The sequence below is a fragment of the Astyanax mexicanus genome, chromosome 10 (genome assembly GCF_023375975.1).
Source record: "Astyanax mexicanus isolate ESR-SI-001 chromosome 10, AstMex3_surface, whole genome shotgun sequence".
NCBI classification, from domain to species: domain Eukaryota; kingdom Metazoa; phylum Chordata; class Actinopteri; order Characiformes; family Acestrorhamphidae; genus Astyanax; species Astyanax mexicanus.
Window position 1 is genome coordinate 51043192 of NC_064417.1, and position 24805 is coordinate 51067996.

The following is a 24805-nucleotide window of genomic DNA, read 5'->3' on the forward strand; positions in this document are numbered from 1 at the left end:
TAACTGAGAAACATGAAATATGAGGCACAGTTTTTTTAGATTGTCTTAAGTTTCAGAAGAAATGTATTAGAAAAAAATTCAGCAAAGCTGCTAAGGTTGTTCTCATGTTTCATCATCACCTTTCCTGAAGGAACAACTTTTTTTTTTATGTTTTATCAGTTCAATTATAAAAACTGCCTAATTTTGGTAAATATATTTGATTTGTGGGATTCTAAATCTGGGTCTGAAAGTCAATATCCAACCTTCAGAACAAAATTAGTGTAGAAATACATTAGCTGAATAACAAAGTCATATCACGTTTATTTTTTTAAAAGTATTTAAACTGATAATTTGATCATTATGGGACAACCTGACCATGAAAGGTCTCTCATAATTAAGTAATCCCATCTAGTGGTTAGTGTAGGCAATTGTCTGTATGTAACTGTGGATTCTTTCACTTTAGACTACAGGTGACTCGGGTGCGAGCCAGTCTGGTGGTGGAGGTCTGGTGGACCTGTTCATGGCAGATTCTGCACCCGCACAGCCGCAAGCATCCACAGGTGAAAACAACAACCTGATCTCTTTTACCATGCTTTCTGTACTCTGCTGTAAACAGCCGTAATTCATTATTTTACATAATTTCCATCTCGTGTCTTTGCTCTTCTTATTTATACAGTATTGAGTTTTGCACTCACTCCTAAGGTCTACTACATCTTAAAATATTAGAATATAATTGAAAAGTTACTTTAATTCAGTAATTTAGTTTGAAATGTGAAACTCATATATTATATAGATGTATTAAACACACAGAGTGATCTATTTCATGTGTTTTGTCTTTCTACTGTGTTGGTAAGTATGACTTACAGCCAATGAAAACCCAAAAATCAGTGTTTCAGAAAATTAGAATATTATATAAGACCAATTGGTTCTTTTGGCAGTGTGGGCAGTGTGCCAAATCCTGCTGGAAAATGAAATCCTCATCTCCATAAAAGTTGTCAGTAGCAGAGGGAAGCATGAAGTGCTGTAAGATTTTGTGGGAAAACAAAACTGCACTGACTTTAGACTTGATAATAAAACACAGTGGATCAACACCAGCAGATGACATGTATCTCCAAACCATCACTGATCATCAGTAAATTTTACATTTCATTTAAAGCAAAATCAAGGGAGCAGAGTCTGGAGGAAGAGTGGAGAGACGCACAGTCCAAACTGCTTGAGATCTAGTGTAAAGTTTCCACCAATCAGTGATGGTTTGGAGATACATGTCATCTGCTGGTGTTGATCCACTGTGTTTTATTATCAAGTCTAAAGTCAGTGCAGTTTTGTTTTCCCACAAAATCTTACAGCACTTCATGCTTCTCTCTGCTACTGACAACTTTTATGGAGATGCAGATTTCATTTTCCAGCAGGACTTGGCACACTGCCCACACTGCCAAAAGTACCAGTTGGTTTTATATAATGTTCTAATTTTCTGATATACTGATTTTTGGGTTTACTGTAGATGATCTGACTGTGTAGATCGATTTAGTTGGTGATCAGGTTATGGGTATAGTGCAGAAATTAAGCAGTAGGTACAGAGGTTTAAAAGATGAGTGAAGTTGGCAGGGTTGTTTAGGAGCCCCTTGGCGTTAGCATGGCCGTTGTGTGATTCCATGGCCTGGTGCGGTGAGCGTTATCAGGCGGGGAGGGAGGGAGGGAGGGAGGGAGGGAGGGGTGGTGCGCTCGGTGGGTAAAGTGCAGCAGATGGGCTCTCCTGTAGCCTCTCTCTGCTGTTTGAGTATTTAACTGCTGGGGCCAGATGTTAAAGTGGTCCCTGGTGAGGGTGAAGTGCTGAGCAGATGTGTGGCTCCATCTCTCTCTCTCTCTTTCTTTCTCTCTCTGTCTCTCTCTATCTCACCCCCTCACCCCTTTTCTTTACTTTCACCAGTCAGCATCTGCACACGTCTTAATGTTAGTTTGAGAGCATCAGTTAAAGTAAAGTAGTGAAGAGGTAGAGTTACAGGTATACAGTGAATAGTGAATATTTGAGTAATGTTCTAATCCAGATTATGAGAAGAAAAAATTACTCAAATAAGGGTATTTTCACATCAGCACTGTTTGGTTCAGTTAAAACGAACCAAATGGTTTGTATGTACCCCTAGTGCGGATCGAGGTCTGCTAGAGGAGACCCGGTCTAGATACAACCCAGCTATCCAATATACTCGTTTTATTTGAGCTAAACTGCTGATAAGGTGCAGTTTAATCTGATATATTTGCCAGATAATGCTAATTTCCACAGCTATGAACAAATGCTGTCTGGTTCTGCTCCATACTGTTTACACACAAAGCGCTGTATGTGCAGCGTTCACTGCTCAGCTCACAACCGTGCGACTACATGTTTAGTGCATGGACATCTGCACTGCACATTCCATTGAAAATTATCAATTAAATATGCTGGTCTTCTCCTCCGCCAGATAGCCCTGACCAATCAGAGAAGACGGAGTGCTTGCCTGGTTTATTGGTGTGCATTTTGGTGTGTTTAGATTTATGCCTGTGTGAAACCAAACCAAACAGAGGGAGAAATGCTTCAAATAAACAAACTCATCAACTGATCCAGATCATAGAAACTTTCACAACTACAGATGTGGAAACGCCAAAAAGTAACAAACAAAAATTACTTTTAAGGTCAACCCATTTGAAAAATTTCAAGATCTTTAAATATGTCCTCAAGTGCAGTCACCGCAAAGACCACCAAAAATGATAGGATGAAACTGGCTCTCATCAGGACCGCCCTACAAAAGGAATAGCAAGAGTTCCCTCAGTTGCACATGATGATAAGTTTATCAGAAATACCTGATGTATCTTTATATAAACCTTTTGTATCTAAACTTAATAAAGCAAACTGCTGTATCTCTCTCTCTCTCTTCTCGTTTCTCAGGGTTAAACTCAGACCTAATCGGAGGCTTTGCTGATTTCTCTTCAGCTGCAGCTACAGCCAGTCTTCCTTCAGCTGCTGGTATGTATGAGTAGCTTCCACCTTAAAGCATATTCTGAGGATTTTGACTCTTGTAGATGTGCTAAACATGACATGAATACTGTTGTTCGTTTGTTATAGTTTGTTTGAGGCATTGATAACGTTTATTTTAGCTAAACTAAGGCTACTAAACTCTTACCTCAGACTTGGTGATTCAGTGCTTGGGCAATTTCACAACGTCAAAGCCCCAAAGTCTGCTCTGTATAATAAAATCCGACCCGAACAGTTCCCACTTTGACCGGTGTTCTCTTGAGTTGAGCTGCCTTGTTGAACCGTGCTTTCCTAGAGTATATTTAAGGTCTCGGTAAAACACAAAATCAACCGGAGATCCTATTTAAAACTTACTGTTACTTACACAAGATAGCTAATGTTGACTATCTCTTAACATGGCTGTAAGCTCCATCTTAGCATCTAGCCTAATGCTGTAGCCTGGGTTTAGAGCCGTCTGTCATTGGTTGATGTAGACACCCTAACGTCAACTCCTCATCAACTCCTTTTTCTGAGGCTTTTCTTTTACTAGCTACAGCAGACAGTGGAGGCTGAGAAACAGTTTCATATGCAGCATCATATACAACTCAGAGAGACCCAGAGGAAAAAAAAGGGGATTTTAGCGGAATGAGACCTTTAATAATCAAAGCATCTTTGACTTCATGTTCAATAAGTCTAGTTATGGTTATTGGCAGAGGTGGAAAAAGTACAGAAAAATTGTAATTAATTAAAAGTACATTTACTTTGCTAAAATTCTACTCAAGTAAAAGTACACATCTAAAAATCTACTCGAGTAAAAGTAAAGAAGTTCTCAGTTTAAAATGTACTTTGAGTAAAAGTTACATAGTTACTTTTAATTATTTGATGTAAAAAAGTACAACAAATCATAAATCGTCGCTGTCCAATGAAAAACACTTATCTCCAAAACAGCAACTTTACAGGAGAGAGAAAAAACCTTGTAAACTTTCAATGGAAGTCAATGTAAAAAGAGTTTATTTCAGGTCATTTTGAAGAGTTTCTATTGGTCCGTTCATCAAGACATTTTGGCACAGTGTAAGGGACAGTTTGTTTGTTCAAATTATGTAGTAAACTCAAAATCGACAAAAATGGTTAAGTGTTTTTCATAGGACAGCAACGAAATGTAATTGTTTTTAATGAACTATTATTCCACATAATAATTTGGACCTTTCAGGCAGTATTTGTTCAGACCAAACCATAAAACATTTTCAAGAACAAGCGCCGGCCCATCGCGCCAATTATTGATTTTTTTTTACTCAGTAACGGGGAGTTTTCCAATGTAGCAGAGTAGATTACTTGTGTCAAAATGTACTTGAGTAAAAGTAAAATTACCTATTTTAAAAACTACTTTAAAAATTACAAATTACTCATAAAATCTACTCAATTACAGTAACTTGAGTAAATGTAATTCATTACTTTTTCACCTCTGGTTATTGGTAAAGTACATCAGAATAAGATTTATTTTTCTTCTGGTTGTTTTATATATATATAAAAATCTCCAGCTATTCTGATGCGAGTGTGACAGAAGGCTGACAGTGTTTTTGCAGTGAGCTCAGAGCCTGTTGTCCTCATCTGCCTGTTTATGAAAACCACAGAGTATAAAGCTGTTAAATATTGAATAGGAATGTGAGGGCAGGCCATATGGTTGAGCTCTGTGCTAAAGCTAATGAGGACAGACACATTTCATCTCCTGTTAGACACAACACATCTCCCTCTTCCTGATTCAGAGGAGGAGAGGTGAAACAGACTGAAGAAGCTCAGATTTATCTGAAGAAGCTCCCTTTGGGGGGGGGGCAGGTTTTTTTTGACATTGCTTTTTTGCGTGTGACCCTGACTTCTTCTGAACCTCATCCTGATCTTTGGAGTTTTGAGGTAGGATGTGATTTAGGCCTGATGTTTACGTTATGGGCTTAGCGTATAGTATGTGGACAGGACCTTAAGGAAAGCCCATAAAAGTGAATGAGCCGGAATATAGACTTAAAATAATCTCTTTATTTTATTTTTATTTTTGCTCTGTAATTAGTTTAGGTCTGTTGTAACTGTCTGTTTAGTTAGTAAGTTTATTTAGTTTATTTTATTTAGTTAAAATTTCTTTAAAGAAAAGAAAAGATTAAAGACTTTTACTTTTAATAGTTACAGAATTCTGTGTTTGTGTCTTTTTCTAGTTGTTATGATAAAAGTGTGAATGTGCTGTGTGTAAGTGGGTAAATTCTGCAGTACTTTTTTTACTAAAACACATTTTTTAAGGTCCTGGTAGTTTACTGCAAAATTCTTGTACACTGGACCTGAAGAACTTAAATTGCAAAATTAATCGGGGTTAAAATATGGGGGGTGTTCTAAAACTTTTGCTTATTTTACAATTTTTAAAAGTTGTATTGCTTATATTATTATGGTTATTTTTATTATTACGTTATTAGTTACCTGTTTTGTATTTCAGTTTTTTTTACCTTTTCTTTTATCATGTAAAGTTTACTATGGATTTTTTTTAGCCTTTTTCATACTCATTCCCCTTAAATAATGATGCTTATTTACAAATATTTAAATTATTATTTCGGTGTCTGAATATTACAAATTCTGTAAAAGACTGTAATTGCATTATTATGCTATATAAACCATTATTCCTCTGACATAAATTTAAAATATTATTGCTTATCAATTATTATTATTAGGACAATATATTGTCTAAACTAAAAGACTTAATAGTGTTGGATCTATTAATAATTAATTAAAATAGTGCTGTATTCTGTCTGCATACATTTTATGTGAGATTGTCTTTTGACAAATATTTTATTAAAGGTCTTTTTGTCTTTTTATCTTCGTTCTGTCCTCAGCATCCAGTGGGAACGGGGACTTTGGGGACTGGAACGCTTTTCCAGGATCTCAGGCGGCCCCGCCCACTGCTCAGCCTGTAAACCCCGCAGGAACGGACCTGTTCGCCGGCCTGCAGACCGCCCCGGCTCCTGCCTCCACAGCTCCATCCGCGGACCTCTTCGACCTTATGGGCCCCTCCGGCACCACCACCATCACTGCCTCCCAAAGCATGAACTTCACCATGAGCAGCACGCAGAACATGGGGCTGCCCATGTCCAAATCACAGGTAATTCCTGAATTCCTTTCTATAAGATCCTGTTCACACCTGGTCACTTCATATGACATGTAGAGATGCGCCAAATATATGGTAACTAAAATATTAGCAGGCGAAAATAGGGAAAAAGGCACTTTTTGGCTTATTCAGCCAAAAAAAGGACAACACTGAATTATTTATATTTTTAGTTTTTTTTGTTTTGTTTTTACAAAAAAAATCAACATTTCAGTCAATCAGTGAACCTTTATTTTCACTCGGGCATACATTGAGGGTGACCCTCATTAGCAATGTTTCAGAGTATTTACAGTTTAAAAAGGTTTAAAAATATTAAATAAGAAATTTTAGAAATAAGAAATTATAAGAAGAAAATAGTAAAAATTATAAATACAAGACATTTTTATTTTAAATCAAAATTTAATATAAATGAATAAAATAAATAAATTGACACAAAAAGTAAAGAATTTATAAAATATAAAATTTTATTAAAAAAAAGGAGAAAGATAATAATAGCAAAAGTAAAGTAAAATGATAAGAATAATAAGAAATTATAAAATTAATAGTCATGAGCTAAGAACATAGGAATCAAAATTATAAACACAAGAATAAAAAACTAACTAAATAAATGAAAATAAATAAAACAAAATATATTAATTATAAGAGAAATTTAAACAGTCACAGGCTTTCTGATGGTGATTAAAAACTACACATTTAAAATAATTGAGTGATCCCAGTGAGCTGAGCTTCAAAATTTAGATAATTGTATATCAAGCAATAGTGAAAAAGTTAATAAAAATTGGTTTAACCATTCTGTTCAGTTTTGGTTTTCGGCACAAACATTACCTGATCAATTTTACCTGGTAAAAATGTATTTATAAGAAAATTTACACTGCTATAACGTGTTGCATCTTAGACCAGCTCCTGAATGGTTTTATTGATTTGGATTTGTATCTGTTTTAAATGTGTCTCAGACCACCTCCTGAAGTGTTTTGAGTAATATGGATTTGTATCTGGTTTAAATGAAGCACAGACCATTTCCTGAAGTGGTTTAAGTGATCAGATTCATACCTGTTTTAAATTCGTCTCAGACCACCTTCTAAAATTGGTTTGAGTGATCGAATTCATGTCTGTTTTAAATGCATTTAAGACCACCTCCTGAATGGTTTGATTGATTTGGATTCGTATCTGTTTTAAGTAATGTCTCAGACCACTGCCTGAAGTAAATGTTTTTTTTAGTGAATGCATCACATGCAGAGTGGAGGCAGTTTAGCGAGAAAAGGCAGCACTATCTGAGATTTGAAGCCAGTGGTTTAGAGAGCAGAGGAACATAAAAGTGAGACAGTCGAGGGTTAACACACAGCACTTCCCACCCACCCCCTCTACACTCCACATTACCCATCAACCCCTGCCCCTTGGGACAGCCATCACAGAGAATGGCAGAATGAGGGGGAACAAGTTTGTGTCAGAAAACCATTAAATTGAAACAAAAGCCTTTCGCAAAGATTATATTTGCATGCTAACAACCTGACCTACTTTGAAACAGTAAGATTTGTTTGGCTGAAGAGAAAAGTTGCCACCCTGTTCAGACTAATTAGAGGGAATCAAGATGTATTTTAACATATATAAATAATTTAAGCGAAAATTAAGCTTCATAGCCAATATATACATAGCCACTAGCCACTATATATAGACTAGCGGTGGGTTGGAGAGTCATGTCTGTCATCTGCTGGTGTTGATCCACTGTGTTTTATTATCAAGTCTAAAGTCAGTGCAGTTTTGTTTTCCCACAAAATCTTACAGCACTTCATGCTTCCTTCTGCTACTGACAACTTTTATAGCGATGCATGGATTTCATTTTCCAGCAGGACTTGGCACACTGCCAAAAATACCAATTGGTCTTATTTTTGGGTTTTCATTGGCTGTAAACCATAATAATCAACAATAAAATAAATAAACGCTTAAAATAGATCACTCTGAATGCAATACAGATATATAATATATGAGTTTCACATTTTGAACTGAATTACTGAAATAAATTAACTTTTTAATTATATTCTAATTGTTTGAGATGCACTACTGTGTGTGTGTATATATATATATATATATATATATATATATATATATATATAAAAGCCTGCAAATTAGTGTCATCACAATACCAAAATTATAACTTTTGATACGATATGTGCCTTACTATATCAATACCGCTACTTAAACAATAGAAATTAATAAAATAATAGAAGATCAAACATGGAAATTACATTGTTTTTGTATTGATAATAAAAGAAAAAAAACACAAACGATTAACAGTGTAATGATGTTTATTCTTCATTTTGAGGAATTTCTTCAATGATTAACTTACATCGTCTATGCAAACACATTTTCTAGCAATAGAAATGATTCTTAACAAAATAAAATGTACAAAAACAGTTCAGCTGAGCTTAGAATACTTGTTTATGACTGGTTCTGATGATCTACTTGTGAACTGCTGATTATTATTTTAAGTTTGGAAGTTAGGGTAAACACAATGCTGTGATAATAGTATCAGTATACAGATTACAGCAGTATTACCAGAGCATCTGTACCTGACTGTGCTCTGCTTCCTCTCTGTTGAATCCAGCCTCTGCAGAGTATGGGGACTCCACTGATGCCCCAGCAGCCTAATGTCCTGCAGAAGCAAGAAGCCAAGCCCTCCATTCCCTCCACCTGGTCTGATTCCAACGTCAATATTAGCCTGGACTACCTGGGCCCCGGCATGCAGCCTCCCAAACCCTCTCAGCCCACGCTCAGCATGATGCAGCAGCACGGTACGCACTCTACACACACACATACAGCAGCTGTGTTTAAACCAGGGTTCATACGGTCATGAAAAACCTGTAAAAGTCATGGAATTTGAAAAAAGCAATTTCCAGGCCTAGATTGATTTTTAGAAAAATATAAATATCCAGAAAGTTTTGGGCTAACAAATACATCAGATCAATTAGTTAAGTAATTTAGCCCTACACAATGAATCTCTCAGGATTTGACCCACATTTCATTATTAATAAAGATTCTGTGTCAACATTGTTTAAAGTTTCTTTTTTACACCAAATTAATTTTAGGTCTCTTATCAGTTTTGCTTATAGTTTATAATATTGTTTGTCCATGTCTGCACTGGTGTTTTAAACATTGTGTGGTCATGAAAATTTGCTTTAAGGGCATGGAAAAGTCATGAAAAAGTCATGGAAATGTATTGTTTAAAAAGTATATGAACCCTGTTAAACACTACAGGCTGAATCTGAAAACACAGCATTAAGGATTATTATTATTAGTATTAGTTAAGCTGATGTACTGTACATATACACATGTAACCAGTTCACAATATGTGATTGTGAAGTATTGAAGCATTATTTTAACATTTTACACATTAAGCTTAATTTAGTTTAATTAAAATTAATTAGGTTCTGTTCACATTACCAGGCTAAAGTCCCTCAAATCTTGATCAAATTGTTGTTTGTGGACATGTAAAATCCACACACAGTTCTTTTCACGTTAAATTTGAATGGCGGCTTTGGCAACCTTCACATTGCAAACCTCATTAATTAGTTCAGATTTTTCGCTTGCTTGACTGTTCACACTTATGAGTGTAATGTAAATGAATGTGTCCCTGAAACAGCATGCATACATACTTTACCGGTAATATGTTTATTCATGTAGTGCCCCACTGCCTTGCTGAAAGCATTATATTTATGTGTACAGACAAAAAGAAGCATAAATACTGTCTGATACATTACTTTTACATTTATTTTACATGTCCATGAATCAGATGTGTATCTGATCTTCTGTTACAATGACTTAAATCTAATTTGAACTTCACACAAATCTGTGTCACAAAAATAAAAATAAATCAGATTTGACAAAAAAAAAAAATCTTCATTCTGGTAATTTGAACGTATCCTTGCATATGCGGTCCTGTTAATTTTGGGTACTTAGGATTTCATGCCTTTAATCACACCTATGCAACAGTGGCTAAAGCCCTAAAAAGGAAAGTCTGTCCATTAAATCTTCTTCGCCCATTTTTGCAACACTACCTGTCAGTATGCTTCAGTCACAAAAGACCAGGCTTTAGCCTTTTATCTAAATAAAGAAAAGGTAAAAAAATCTTTAAACTCAAAGTCAGATTACCGTTTCAAAAATGCATTTTAAATCACTGATGAAATCTGTTTTAAAAACTTAGTTTTAAAAATAGTTTCTAGCAGTTAGCTCAGTAATGCACAAAAGTTATGTTTTACAGTAGAGAGATTGTGCTATCCAATAGCATAGCATTATCGGCAATTGTTTGATTGGTTGATTTTTGTTAAATTGCAACACAAAGAAAAAGGGAACAAAAATGGCATGATATTTATTTTCACGCAGAAGAAGAAGGTGGATAGTTTCTTTGTAATTAATATTATAGTTAACCAGTGTTCTAGATATACCCATGATGCCCATGATATGCTTAAGAAAAAAAAAAATATATATATATATATACATTGACGTATTGCAATATAATTTATCATGACCGTGATAAATATCACCATATTGCCCCTGTTGCTCCTGTTGTCTCTGTGTGTGTCTGTGTGTTTTATAATCTCATTTAACATTTTGTCCTCTAGGAGTTCAAGTCCCAGTCAATGTGATGACACAGGGCTTCTCTGGCATGAATCTTGGCATGCAGCCAGGCCCCGCCCCCGTGCGGCCCGCCGTCAACCCCATGATGGGAAACATGGGCATGCAGCCTGGCCTCGCAGGAGGCTCTGTGGGCATGGCTAACATGGGAAGCATGCCACTCAGTCAGGGCATGATGGGAATGAACATGAACATGGGCATGCCTGCTACAGCCGGCATGGGAATGCCAGGCACCATGGGGATGGGCATGGGGATGGGAATGTCGATGCCAGGCATGGGTATGAGCCCTGCCATGGTACCGCCCAAGCAAGACGCCTTCGCTGATTTTGCCAACTTCGGGAAATGAACAGGAGAGCCGGCGGCTGAGCGCTAGGACAATCTTTCCGGATGGTGCGACCATGAAGGATTTCTAAAGAGCTACAAACAAAGAGTACTTGAAAGATGTCGATTACGGTCGATCACGGCCACCCACGCTTCCTCGCCTCCTCGACGTCCTCGTAGACGCGACGTGTAGAAAATGGTGAACCTTCTGATCAGTCGGGCCAAGAAGCCACAGTGAGAGTGGCTGGGTTTGTGGGGTTTTTGTTGTTTTGTCTTGTGTTTTTTTTTTTTTTTTGTATGTGAGAATGAATTATACATGATTGCACAATTTTCATCCACGTTTAGACCCTTTCACACCAAGTCCGATGTTTTTTACAAACGAAAAAGCACCATCAAGCTGTAAAAACAAACGCAAATACCTGTATATTAATATTGCCTTTTACACAAAGTTTAAAACTGATGGACATTGACTTTGCCCTTTTCATATCTTCTTAGATTTGAGTTACTTTTGTATTTTTTGACCTCAATGCTACATAATTCCGATTTTAAAGCGGCCCAAATCTGATTTTCTGACCAAATCCCATATTAGATTTAGTCTGTTCACACTACATGTTTTTAAAATGACCCATATCTGATATCTGTCTGAGCGGTTCACGTTTTGCAAGGGCCGTGCATGTGTGACAGAGCAGTGCTTCACGTTAAGTTTCTCTTTAATCTTAAAAGCTATGAATGAGTTCAGACTGCAGCTGAGCTCATCAACGAGAACTCGCTCCAGCTTTCCTGTATAAAGGACACGTTATTAAGTCATGGACAGGTTTGTATTATCTTATCTTCCTTTGACGCTGCAGTTGTTCTGTATCCATGTTTTGCCAATTCATTAGGAACACCATGCGGCTTCGACACAAGCTTTTTCCGCCACTGAAGCACACTCTGATCGCAGTCAACTTCCTTTCTACTCACCGTATTGTTCCTTCTTTTTGACGTAAAGGTCAAAACATGACTTCCGATCTGGCCGTTCAGACAGAGTCGCATTGCCACAAATCTGATTTTAATACCACATATGGAAATGACTCATAACTGAAATGAAAATGTCACATTCAATGCACATGCAGTGTAAAAGATTGGATTTTGGCTACATTGACGTGCTGTGTAAAAGTAGCCATAGGCTGTGTTTAGACTGTAGGCAAATCAGATTTCTTTCTCAGATCAGATCTGCTGAAAGGACTCTCTGCACTGTTATTTGCAAGTGATCAGATAGGATTTGCCCGTCTAGGCATCACAGCACATAATAATATCTGCGTGGTTTGCTGTGGTATGGAGGTCTGTGTCAGTGAGTAACTTTTGACGCTCTTCTTGGACCATCAATGAGATTGTTGTTTATCGATATGATGCAAAAAACACATTAAAATCTGATTTAAGAGTCCAGACTCACATTTTAGTCACATATTTTAAACCAACTCCAAATGTGATTTGGAACTGATTCGTAACAAATGGGTTTAATGTGATTCTAGATCAATATACTACTAGTAAATCTCAAAAACTTTGAATATCATCAATATATCATCAATATCAAAGTAACTTTTCAATGAAATTCGAATTTTTTTGAGGTGTCCTAGTATATTATTTATGTATTTCACTGAAAGTCTGAAACTGAAATACTGTGAAAGGCGACTCAAATCTGATTTTTACAGGATGTTTTCAGATTTGAGTCACTTATATCACTTATATGGCCCTAAATCTGTCTGTTAGATTTTGTCTTTCACACAATGTAAACGTTTTATTCAGAGCCTTATCTGCTCAAATCACTCTGACCATTAAGAGTGATGTTGTCCCTGTTGTAGATCAATCAAATACGCCACAAATTAGCAGCAAAACAGCTGATTTTGTTCATATCAAAACACAAAAGCTAATAATTAATCGAGGTGTTTTTTAATGAACCATAAGAGCTGTAGAAGCTTCCCTCACAAGTTCTCGAGGAGTGAAGGAGGAGATTAGAAGAAAAAAAAAGAGAGCAGAAGTGGACAGAGAGCAGAGAAACAGAAAGAGTGGATCAGAGTCGATCAGAGCTGTGGAGTTGCAGATATGTTTACAGAACAATAGTAGAAGGCAAAAAAAAGTGTATCGGACTCGGTGTGAAGGTTCTGTTGCGTTAAAAATCATGTTAATATATACATATTTTTTTTGCGTACTTGGTGTGAAAGGACCTTTTACTTTAAATCTAAAAACGGCATAAAAATGATTGTGATGACAATGAATAGCCCCACTCAGCTGTACACATTTTGAACTTTCTGGGGTTTTTCTGTTTCTCTCGAACAAGGATTAAGCCTAGTTTATTTTTTTTTTTAAGCCTAGATTTTCAATTGAAGGGTAAATATAGTCTATAAATAGGCTTAACCCCTGTCCAGGAAACCGACCCTTTATTTTTGAGCCCAGTCAATTAGAGTTATAGATTTATTATTATAAGGTGTGAGTGAGCTCATTAGAAGTTATCTTATAGCCTATATCCTTGTCCATCTTCGATTTTGATTAACTTGTACCTTGTAAATAATATTGTTGCAAAGACAATAAGTTATTTAAATGCAAGATTATTAATGAATAATGTTAATAGCGAGGCCTTCTTTTGACTGATTATTGTGAATCAGTGCTGACCTGTTGCATAATGATCATTTGCTGATTTTTTTTATTTTTATTATTATTAATTTTTTGTCTGAATTTCCACAACGATGTGCTGTGTTTAGTCATTTTGATCAGAGTGAGAAATGATAAGAAAAAAAAATTGAAAATCAGACACGAGTAACCGCCGTGGCCTTTGGGATGGGAATATTTTTATATATACATATATATGAAAAAACTATTATTTTACCTCTTTATGTAAATGTATGCCAGTCGGGCGCAGAGGCTGCTGCGGTCATTCAGTGTCCTTATTACACACGGTGCCTATCAACCTAAAGCCTATTGCCTTTACCTTATTCTCTTACGACTTTCTTACCTAAGACAATATGAGATACAGTATTTATTACAGGTACTGTAGTAAATCCGGTGGTGTGTGTGTGTGTGCGCGTGTGCGCTCATCTTTTGATTTTCTTCTTATTTTTATATTCACTCTCCTGTTTTTCATTGCATCGTAAATTCACGACATACTTACTCCTGTATATGAAGGTTATTTTGTTTTTTTAAAACAAGTCAGGTCATGATCAGAGGCTTTGCGAGGTTGGGACCACCATCACTGAGTGCGTTTACATTGCATCTGTTCATAATCAGATTACTGCACATATCTGATTAATATATACAAGTACTCGTTTATACAGAGCATCTGATTACTTATATCAAAATTAGGTCTAAAACAAAATCAGAAAGAACATTAAGAAATTCGATCTGATAAAGAGAGCTGAATTTTCGCTCTCTTTAGTAATCAGATTTCTCATTGCATGTATATTTCTTAAATCAGACATTGGTTTAAAATGTTACTAGGAAATCTGATAGAGAGCTGAGTTTTAGCTCAGTGATCAGATTGCCCGTGACATTTTTAGACATGGGTCTAAAAAACTGATTAAGAAATTTAAGAAAGAGAGCAGGATTTTAGCTCATTAATCAGATTTTTGAGTGCATGCATATTTTTCATAGGTCGGACTTGTGTCCAAAAATCAAATAAAGAGAAATCTGATAAAGAGAGCTGAATTTTAGCAAACAAACAAAAAAATATTGCAGAGTACAAGTATATTTTGTAAGTCAGATTTGGATATAAAAACCTAATAAAAAAATCTGATAGAGAGCTGATTTTTAGCACAGTTATCAGATTTCTCAGAGCATGCATGTTCCTTAAATCATGTCTAAAAATCTTATTAGGGAATTATATAAAATAGTTAAGATTTTCCCTCAGTACCTAAATTTCTCAGTGCATGTATATTTCTTAAATAAGACTTAAATATAAAACTCTGATTCGGAAATTCAATAAAGAGAGTTAGATTTTAGATTAGTAATCAAATTTCTCAGTGCATGTATATTTCTTAAAATGGAATTGGGTAAAAAATCTGATTAGGATCCGGATTTTAGCTCAGTAATCAAATTTCTCAGTGCGTGTTTATTTGTTAAATCAGACATGTGTCCAAAAATGTAATTATGAAATCTGAAAGAGAGCTGGATTTAAGATCATTAATCAGATTTCTCAGTGCATGCATATTGGTTAAATCAGACTTTGGTATAAAAATCTAATTAAGAAATCTAATAGAGAGAGCTGAATTTTAGCTCAGTAATCAGATTTCTCTGTGCATGCATATTTCTTAGATCAGACTTGAGTCAATAAATCTGATTAGGAAATCTGATGTGCATGTATACTCTTAACCGGAGTACTCTGCACAGGACTAAAAACAGCACATCATTATAAGCACAGCAGCTGAGATAAATAATCTTTATTTTCTATCTGATTTATGATCATATTGCAGATCAATGTGTTAAATTCGGGTTTTACATGATGTTTACAATGTTTTTACGTCTTATTCTGCGAGTTGATTGGCTGGTTACAAAGCAAAAATCTGATTATTGTCCGACTCATGTTATCTAAAGTATATGTTAACAAAATCCAGCATTCTGCAGTAATCAGATTGGTATTATGAAGTGAATGTAAACGCACTCACTGTTCTGCCAGGAGCATCAGATTATTTATCAGTTTGCACTAAATAATAACTGAAGCCTTCCATGCCATTCAAAAGCATTATATACACTTACACACAATTACATACACACTCAATTACACACAAACACACAATTACACACAAATGACCAAATTCTGCCTTTTGCGCTCTTATTTTTTGGTAAGGGATATTTGTTGTTTTTTCCTAGTCAGTCTCTATATAGTTATATATATATACTGTATGTATGATGGTGATGCTGTAGGAGGGTATATTTATGGTCTGGATCGGTACTGAGAAACACTATACTTTTATGCAAATCAATCGAACACAACCAACGGAACATCATCCCTCCTTTCTAAGTGTATGTTTTTGGATTCGTACACTGACCTGATTGTACCGGTGATCTTTTATCTGAAGACATTAAAGAGTTGATTTTCTGGGATTCGCTTCTTAATCGTCGTAATTCATTTATTTCTGTTCAAAGGCTGTTCATATAAACGGAAGAAATTAGGGGTGTAACATAGGGATACACAACACTAAAAATATCATTATAGGGGTGTGAGAAAATATCTTGAAACAAAATTTTCCTTTCCAAAAAATTATTAGTTTACAGATTGGTGTCAGAAGTGGTTCATTTTGTGTTGTGTTTAAGCCCCGCCCACTAGATGGCAGCACTGTAATCCCTGTCATTAGATCCCACTGTTCTAATTGGATAAAAAGTAAACTTTTCTTTCATTCAGATTATTTAAAACATACTTTTCTATATAATCAAAATATATCACCTGCTTACAGTATTGCAATATATCGGAATACAATAATTCATAGCACCTGTATCGTAATGTAGTATACAATTCTATAGCATTTGATCATTAACACATTTTATATAGTTCTATTACATTTTTGTTGATACGTTTCTGATATCGATATGAACATTGTACCTAAAAAAACATCTTAAAAAATTACGTACATGTACCAGGTAATAATGAAATACTGAAAACAGTATACAGTACTAGTCAAAAGTTTGGATAGTATGTTTTACATTGTAAATTTAAAAATTAGTCTTCAATATAGAAAACATTAAATTAGAGGACATTAGATTAAATCAAACTACGGTAAAGAAAATGTATGTATACTCTTAACCAGAGTATTCTGCGCATTTTAAAGTTAATATTTAAGATATTAAATATATATTGTAACGTTGAATTATTTAGTAAACAAAAACAATCTCAAATATGTTTTACACTTTATATTTTTTTAAGTAGCCACTACAAACAAACTAAGCATATGTTGTTTTGATTAATTAATTAATAACCATTAAAAAAATGATTTACACTTAAGTCAAACATTGCAAGTTTTTTTTTTTTTTTTTTTTGGTTACTAAATATTTGGTGCACATTACATTATCTTTCCTTTCTGTTCGATTATCATTTATTCTGATTTGATAGTGAGGTTATGTAATTGACTCACTAGTCAGTGATCAGTCTGAGATCTGTTATATTTAATGATAAATCAGGGCATTTTGGCTACGCTGAATTAAATACTGATATGAATTTGGGGGTTGATTTATACAAACCGCAGCCCTGAGCCCCGTGTTAATGCTGAAGATGCCGTGCACGACTCCTCCGCTCAGAGCTGCAGTGGAAGCAGAGCGTCGGTGCCAGTTCAGGAGAGTCTCCATCTGCCCACATGTTCATGCCCATCACCAGGGCCAGCTGGTCAGCTCATGAATATTCAAAACGCTGTGCCACTCATGAATAAAGAGCAGTGCTGCGCTGAGCTCAGGAGAAAAACTGTGCAGTAAAACTTAATCCTCACATCAGATTCAGCTTTACTTACAGTTCCTCACATTATTCAATAAAAAATAATTCATATATCAAATGTTTAAAAAATAAACTGTGCGATGCCACTATGATCAGCTTGCCATCAGCTGCCGGAGCCCTGAGAGAGCACAATTGGCTTTGCTCTCTCTGGGTGGATACAGTACAGTAGATGGTGCTCTCTCTTTCCCCTAATCACTCCTAGGGTGATGTGGATCAGCACAAGCCTGCGTCTGTGAGCTGCTGTATTGCTGCGCTTTCCTCTGAGTGTTAGCGCTGTGATGCTACTCAGCAATGCTACATCAGCAGCAGTTCAAAAAGAGGCGGAGTCTGAATTTACATGTATCGGAGGAGGCATGTGCTAGTCTTCAAACTGCTGGTGTTGGGGCATCACTAGTGAATTGGGGAAAAAATAAAATTAACTGGGATATGCAAACATACTACTGCTCTCTTAATTCATCTCCAGAATAAAGATTTATACTTGGATTAGGCCAAATTACATAAAATTAAAAAGTGTAAGCACACCCATTACATTTGAACCACTTGAGATGATGGTCTGAGACACATTCAAAACAGGTACAATAAGCCAATTTTTGCACCAGGAGTGGCATAAGGTCACCCAAAAGCAGTGTGTAAAACTGGTGGAGGAGATGCATGCAAGCTGTGATTAAACATCAGGTTTATTCTATCAAATATTTATTTCTGCACTGTTAAAAAACATTGTTGTTTTTGTTTGTAGATTAATATGAACTTTTGAGGTCTGAAAGCACTTTTCTTTTTCTTTAAAAAAATGCCCTAAAAGACAGTATTTTAATTTGGAATTTAGTTGGGAGAAAAGTCATCAGTAGTTTATAGAATAAAACAACAATGTTAATTTTACTCAAACATAAAGAAACTTATCCTGATATTTTTTTCATAGGGTTGAATATGGATCTGAAACTTAAAACTTAGAGAGGAAAAAAAAAAAACACACATTTTTTACATTACACTACCATGGACTTTGGCTGCACTGTACTGTACATCCTCCAAAAACATTTTAGACCAAATTAAAAAGGAAAGCAGGAGAAAATGGGTTTTAAAATTCCATGAGCTGCAGTGAGTAGGCCGTTTATGACTAATGTAATGTTCACATTAAAGAATAATCACAATCAAAAACATCAGGACATTAACAGCAGTTGAGTGCCATGTGCAATTTCTAACTTCAGACGCTCAATTATTCACACTGTGTTTTATAAAATCCACCGAGACCTCATTGTCATTTCTTACTGACAAAAAAATGAGATGTGCCGCTAACAGGACGTCCACGTTTCCTCATATCTCTCAATCTGCTGAGTTTGAAATGAAAATAGGAGCGTTTTTATTGATGCGCTCTGAAGTTTTACAGACTTTAGATTTCTCTGTTCATCACTGTCAGAAGAAAAGTACGAAAATGACGTTTTCTGTTGTTGAAAAAGTTTAAAAATCAAAACTCGAGTCGTGGACTTCTCGTGTGTTATTAATAACAATATGTATTAATACAGACAGACCATAATAAACTAATTCAAAGAACTACAAGCCACAAACATATATAAAAAATATTGAGTGCCTTAAGGAGGGCAATGTTTTAGTACCATACTGCCACCCAGTGGCCACTGTGGGATACTGCCTATAAAGATTTGGACACTACTAGTGCATCTAGTCTACCATTGAAAAGTTACTTTATTTTAGTAATTCATTTTAAAGAGTGAAACTCAAATTATATAGATGTATTGAACCCAGAGTGATCTATTTTAAGCCTTTATTTATTTTATTGTTGATGAATCTATTGATTGTGAAGCTTACAGCCAATAAAAACCCAAAAATCAATATAAAAAAATAGAATATTTTATAAGATCAATTGTTACTTTTGGCAGTGTGGGCAGTGTGCCAAGTCCTGCTGGAAAATGAAATCCGCATCTCCATAAAAGTTGTTTTCAGCAGAGGGAAGCTGTAAGATATGAAGTGCTGTAAGATTTTGTGGGAAAACAAAACTGCACTGACTTTAGACTTGATAATAAAACACAGTGGATCAACACCAGCAGATGACATGTCTCTCCAAACCATCACTGATTGGTGGAAACTTCACACTAGACCTCGAGCAGTTTGGACTGTGTGTCTCTCCACTCTTCCTCCAGACTTGATTTCTTGATTTCCACATGAAATGCTATCTTTACTGATGATCAGTGATCTATATAATATATGAGTTTCACATTTTGGACTGAATTACTAAAAGAAAGTAACTTTTCAATGAAATTATTATTTTTTGTCTAAAATGTTGTTGGACCACATTAACTTACAACAATTGTTCACATAGATGCACAAACAGCTTGTCTAGTGCCTGTAGATTACATACCATCAATAAAATAGGATACTGGCACCATACCTAGTGCCAAATACTATCATTTTATATTAGCAAAAAACATATAAAATGAACTGACTGGATATTCTAACACAAATGTTGAAGAAATTAACTCTTAAAAGTGAGCAAGGCTGAATAAATTGGATTGTCTTAAATAATAAAAGCAAATAACTCGATGCAAAGAGCTCTGAGGATCTCATATTATATTTTATTTTTCCCACCTCCATAAGCAGGACTCAATTCATATCAATATGATACAATCACAATGCTTTCCCATAGTCTTAGTCCGAAAGACGTGAACTGTGGTCCGCGGTTTTCAATGATTTAGACTTTTAGACCAATTACAGGAAGATGAGTCTGGCTAGTGTCACACGTTAAACAACAGAAGAAGAAGTAAAAGAAAAGGTGTTGTGCCGAATCCGGCTCCCCCTGTTTGTCAGGGGCATCACGCAGCAGTATGAGTAAAACAGAATACAATGCTGATGATTCTGTATCTACTGTAATTGTAGATTAACCCTAATTTATAAACAGAAATAAAAGAAAGAATCCGAGGGGAATCTGTTACACTCATTCTGCTGAGGGACGCTACTTTACTCAAAGAGAAGAATCAGATTCTGACAGGGAGGCAGAATTTAGTGCTTTAGTGCGCTCAATCACTAAACTGCAGTGTGAAACCGAAACTAAACGTACTAAATGTACAGAATACATTGTAACAAACGCACGAACCTTGGTTCACACTTGGTCCGGACTTTCAAGTGTGAAAACTGTCCTGAATCACTCTCGCTGGACGTTCACTAGCAGGACGTTCTCTCCCCGGATGAACAGCTGATTGACGTGGCGTGTGCACACTCTTCCGTACTCCACTTTCGGCTTGGGCACTTTGGGTCTCTGTTCTGAAGCAGCATCTCGTGCATGACGAGCTGCTGTCCGAGGGTCCGCTACACCCTTCACACGCTCCTGTCTGGTTCCTCGGCTCCTCGACGTACTGCCTTTACTGCTGTGGTGGGTCTCGCCGCTCGGGTCAGCTGGTTTAGAGGTAGTTGCGGTTGATGGCTTGCTTTCCTGGAGTTGTAGCTTCTGAAAGAGCTGCAAACAAAAGTGATTCACAAACAGTGTGACGATATTGCAATTTCTAAATCCAAAAGCCAAGTATACCAGTGCCGTGAAGAAGTTTTTGCCCCTTACAGATATTATTCACAAATAGAGAAAAATAGGAACAGTGGTGAACCATCCCAGGAGTGATCGGATTACCGAAATTACTCCAAAAGGGCATGGACAACTCATCTAGGAGATCACAAGAGAATCTAAAACAACTAAATCTAAAGAACACAAAGTCCAGTTTCACATTTGCCAACCAATATCTTGATGATCCACAGAACTTTGGGTAAATATTTGGTGGACTGACGAGACAAACGTAGAATATTTCGAAGGTGTGTGTCCCATTCAATCTGGCATAAAACTTACATATAATTACAGAAAAAGGACTACATACTGAAAATTAAACATGGCGGTGGTAGTGTAATGGTCTGGGGCTGCTTTGCTGCTGTAATTGATGGAAACATGAATTCTGCTTTCTACCAGAAAATCTTGAAGGAGAATGTCTAGCCATCAGTTTGTGACCTTAAACTCAAGTGTATTTGGGTTCTGCACCAAGACAATGATCTTGAATCCAAGACCCCATCACTGGGAGGAGGCAAACATGCTAATAAATATGCCACCGTGCTCTCATAAAAAATAAAATTTAAAAACTCTTATTTGCAGTAGCAAGGGTAATTTCTGCTATTAGTATTTGTATTATTACTGTTTTTAGTATTGTTTTTAAAATAGAACCTATAATTAAACAGACATACTAAGTCACAAAAGTGTGATATAGCTATTTAAATGTACAATAAACATCAATTTCGAACAATAAGGCTGATCCTTTATCTGCTTAAAACTATGGTAATTTTAGCAGGATTTCTGTTCTTGAAAGAGTAAATTGGGAGGGGTAGTTTGGGAGGGACACATGTATGGGTGATGTATGGGTTTAGAGGTGTGACAGAAGGTAGAGCTGATTGGCTGAGCTGTATATTGTGATGTGTTTGTGTACCAAAGCACACAAAAACATCATCCTAGCCTATACCACAGCTGAACCTGAGAGGGCGCTACAGAGGCAGAATTTACCACAATAAAAAAGTGTTTTTTTTTTTAAAAGGTTAATAAATGTTTTTAAAATTTCAAACATTGTTGATATGTTTTATTACTTCAGAGGAACACCTTTCAGCAATTAAAAAATAAAAAAATATATGGTTTAAGGTTTAGTAGCTCTTTAAACGTGTGTCCTACCCGTGTAACAGTCAGAGCCTTCTCATGATAGAAAGCCTCTCCGAGTAACGGCTCCCTGTACGTCTCATCTACATCCACCATCGCCTAACAACACGAAGAAACAACAGATAGAGACAGACTTAGAGGATGTGCTACGTAAAATGATGAAAACAAAGAGAACACAGATATTCTAATGTTTACCAGGTTCCAGAACTTGTCGAAGGCCACCACAAAACCAGAGCACACTCCACGAAGACCCTTAAAGGACCGAATGTGAACCTTAACTCTGATTCTCTCCTGGACACAGCGGTTCAGTTCTCCTAAAGGACTTCCTTCATGCACTAAAAAATAAATAAAATAAACACACAAGACATAGACATCAGATCTGACTGCCAGACGACAACATGCATCATCTATTATAAGAATTGAAACTAAAAATACAGGTAACTTAAAACTGATTGACCCCAATCTTATAATTAATGTTTAGCTTTTCTGAAAAATATTACTCAGACCTGTCACAATAATTATTATAATATTACCAACTGATAGTAGAATATATATGTACATGACCTCAATCTCATTACATTTACTTTATTTATTTTATTGTAAATGATAGGTCTACAATATGTGATAAACAATATTATAATGTTCAGACCATGCCCTTTAAAGACAACACATTTGTAATTAATCATATATTGTTTGTTTTTTTTCTTAACCTACTGTGTTCTGTGCACACTGTATGTATGGAGTCAGTTATTGAAGCACTGATTGCTCATTAGCATTTATCTTGCTAAAATACTGTTCACTGTTACATATGTAAAAAAAACATTTATTATACAATATAATACAATTTAAATGATCTTAAAATGACAATAATAAAACTTATCGTAATTATGTCTGGCACAACTTATAATCCAATCCAAAATGTTTCAGCAGGGTAATTTGTTTGGATGCATGAATGTTAGCAAAATTTACTATTGTAATGTAATTATAATTTTGCTAAATTTATAGATATAGACCAGAACTCCCAATATCTAGAAAAAAGACTAGAACATTTATCTTTGTATTTTCTTGAATGTTCTTACTTAGTTCCAGCTAAATAAAATAAAATGTAAAATATTTGTTTTTATAACTGTAATGTCTCTTCTGGCAACTTTACTTTGAATCTGATGATCCTCTTTGATAAACACTATTTAAAATCTGTACAAATTAAAATTTGGTCAACCTTTTTTAATGTACTTAATGTTAAATTTAATTTTTGAAATGTAATGAGTGAAAACCCAGGGACACAACTAAAATGTCTAGTTTAACTGAATTAGTATGGATATATTACAAAAATATATTTTTAAAGCATAGATAAGATTTGTAGTCACTGAAGGATTTTGATAATTATATTTCATAGCAATTTTTATATAATATATTCATATCCTACTTTCGAAATTAGGTCAATGTACAAGACACTATGCTTAATAATAAAACGTATTTTAAAGTTATTTTGTGTTCACATTTTATACATGTAATTTCCTGGGGACAGAAGTGGCACCCATAAATGTTTAGTTTTGTTTGTAAAACCTTTGTTTTGGTTGCATTATTAGTTTTTAATTATCTTGGATGTCATTATTAGTAAAAAAATAAAAATACTAATGAAATAAAATAAAACAGCTTCATACGGGGCATCCTGGTGAGCACATTTTTGCGGGCTCTCTGTTTCCTCTGCCTCCCGCGGCTCTGCTCTCCCTCTTCCACCGGGTTCTGCACCATCAGCCGCCGCAGCCGCTCCAGCCGCTCCGGGTCCGCCGGCCCGGCTCCTCTCCGCGCCTTGCGGAGCTTCTGCTCCGCGCTGCCGGGCTTAGCGCGCCCGCGGCCGCCCTTAATGAAGCTCTCGTACTCCGCCAGGTTATTAAAGGCCCGGATGTTGGGGAAGGGCAGCGGGACCTGCGGGGAGTACAGAGCGAGCAGCGGGTCGAACTGGTCCGAACTGACGTCCAGTTTCTGATCCAGATCCCCCTCACTGTCCCCCGGCTCCGGGTCCGGCTCAGGCCCTGACTCAGGCCCCGGCTCCGGCTCAGGCCGCTCCCCGGGAACCGAGCCGCTCTCCCCCGCTGCCTCTCTCTCACTTTCCTCCATGTTCAAAACAACCGCGGCGAGAAGCCGGCAACCAATCCCCGTATCACCGCGCTTCAGGATAAAAGCACGAACCTTTCAAAATAAAGGTTTAGCTCTTTCAGACCTGAATTATATTTCAGGGACAATATATATATATATATATATATATATATATATATATATATATATATATATATATATATATATATATATATATATATATATATATATATATAAGAATGATGTTTTCTCTCTGTAGTGCACAAAAAAGGAAGATTCTAATATTCAAGTCAAGTCAAGTCAAGTAGTTTTATTATCAATATTGCATATGTACAGGACATACTCTCCTTCCCAAAGTTACAGCAAGTACAGCAAAATGTAAATAAAAATATAATATAAATGTAAATATAAATAAGTATTTCAGAAAATTAGAATATTATATAAGACCTATTGGTACTTTTGGCAGTGTGGGCAGTGTGCCAAGTCCTTCTGGAAAATGAAATCCGCATCTCCATAAAAGTT

At 35.9% G+C, this 24805-nt stretch overlaps 2 protein-coding genes across 3 annotated transcripts in view; one reads left to right on the forward strand and one right to left on the reverse strand.

Annotated features, from left to right (window-relative positions):
- clint1a (clathrin interactor 1a) overlaps nt 1-16121 on the forward strand; it is a 33521-nt gene extending 17400 nt beyond the window's left edge. The window contains exons 8-12 of the mRNA XM_022683672.2: nt 443-539; nt 2897-2974; nt 5830-6095; nt 8701-8887; nt 10715-16121. Coding sequence (XP_022539393.2) covers nt 443-539; nt 2897-2974; nt 5830-6095; nt 8701-8887; nt 10715-11073 — 987 coding nt within the window. The 3' untranslated portion in view covers nt 11074-16121. The remainder of the gene's footprint in view (nt 1-442; nt 540-2896; nt 2975-5829; nt 6096-8700; nt 8888-10714) is intronic.
- Nucleotides 8803-24342, reverse strand: lsm11 (LSM11, U7 small nuclear RNA associated). Of its 2 annotated transcripts, XM_049484121.1 has the most exons (5): nt 23848-24342; nt 22379-22518; nt 22199-22282; nt 20600-20959; nt 8803-8896 (listed from the first exon to the last, which is right to left on the reverse strand). In XM_049484121.1, the coding sequence occupies exons 1-4, from the start codon at nt 24302-24304 to the stop codon at nt 20648-20650; spliced, it is 993 nt and encodes a 330-aa protein (XP_049340078.1). In that variant the 5' UTR covers nt 24305-24342; the 3' UTR covers nt 8803-8896; nt 20600-20647. The 2 variants fall into 2 exon arrangements, with proteins under 2 accessions (XP_049340078.1, XP_007232957.3); XM_007232895.4 differs by lacking the exon at nt 8803-8896 and having other exon boundaries at nt 20062-20959; nt 23848-24341.
- Nucleotides 24343-24805: the final 463 nt, after the last annotated feature.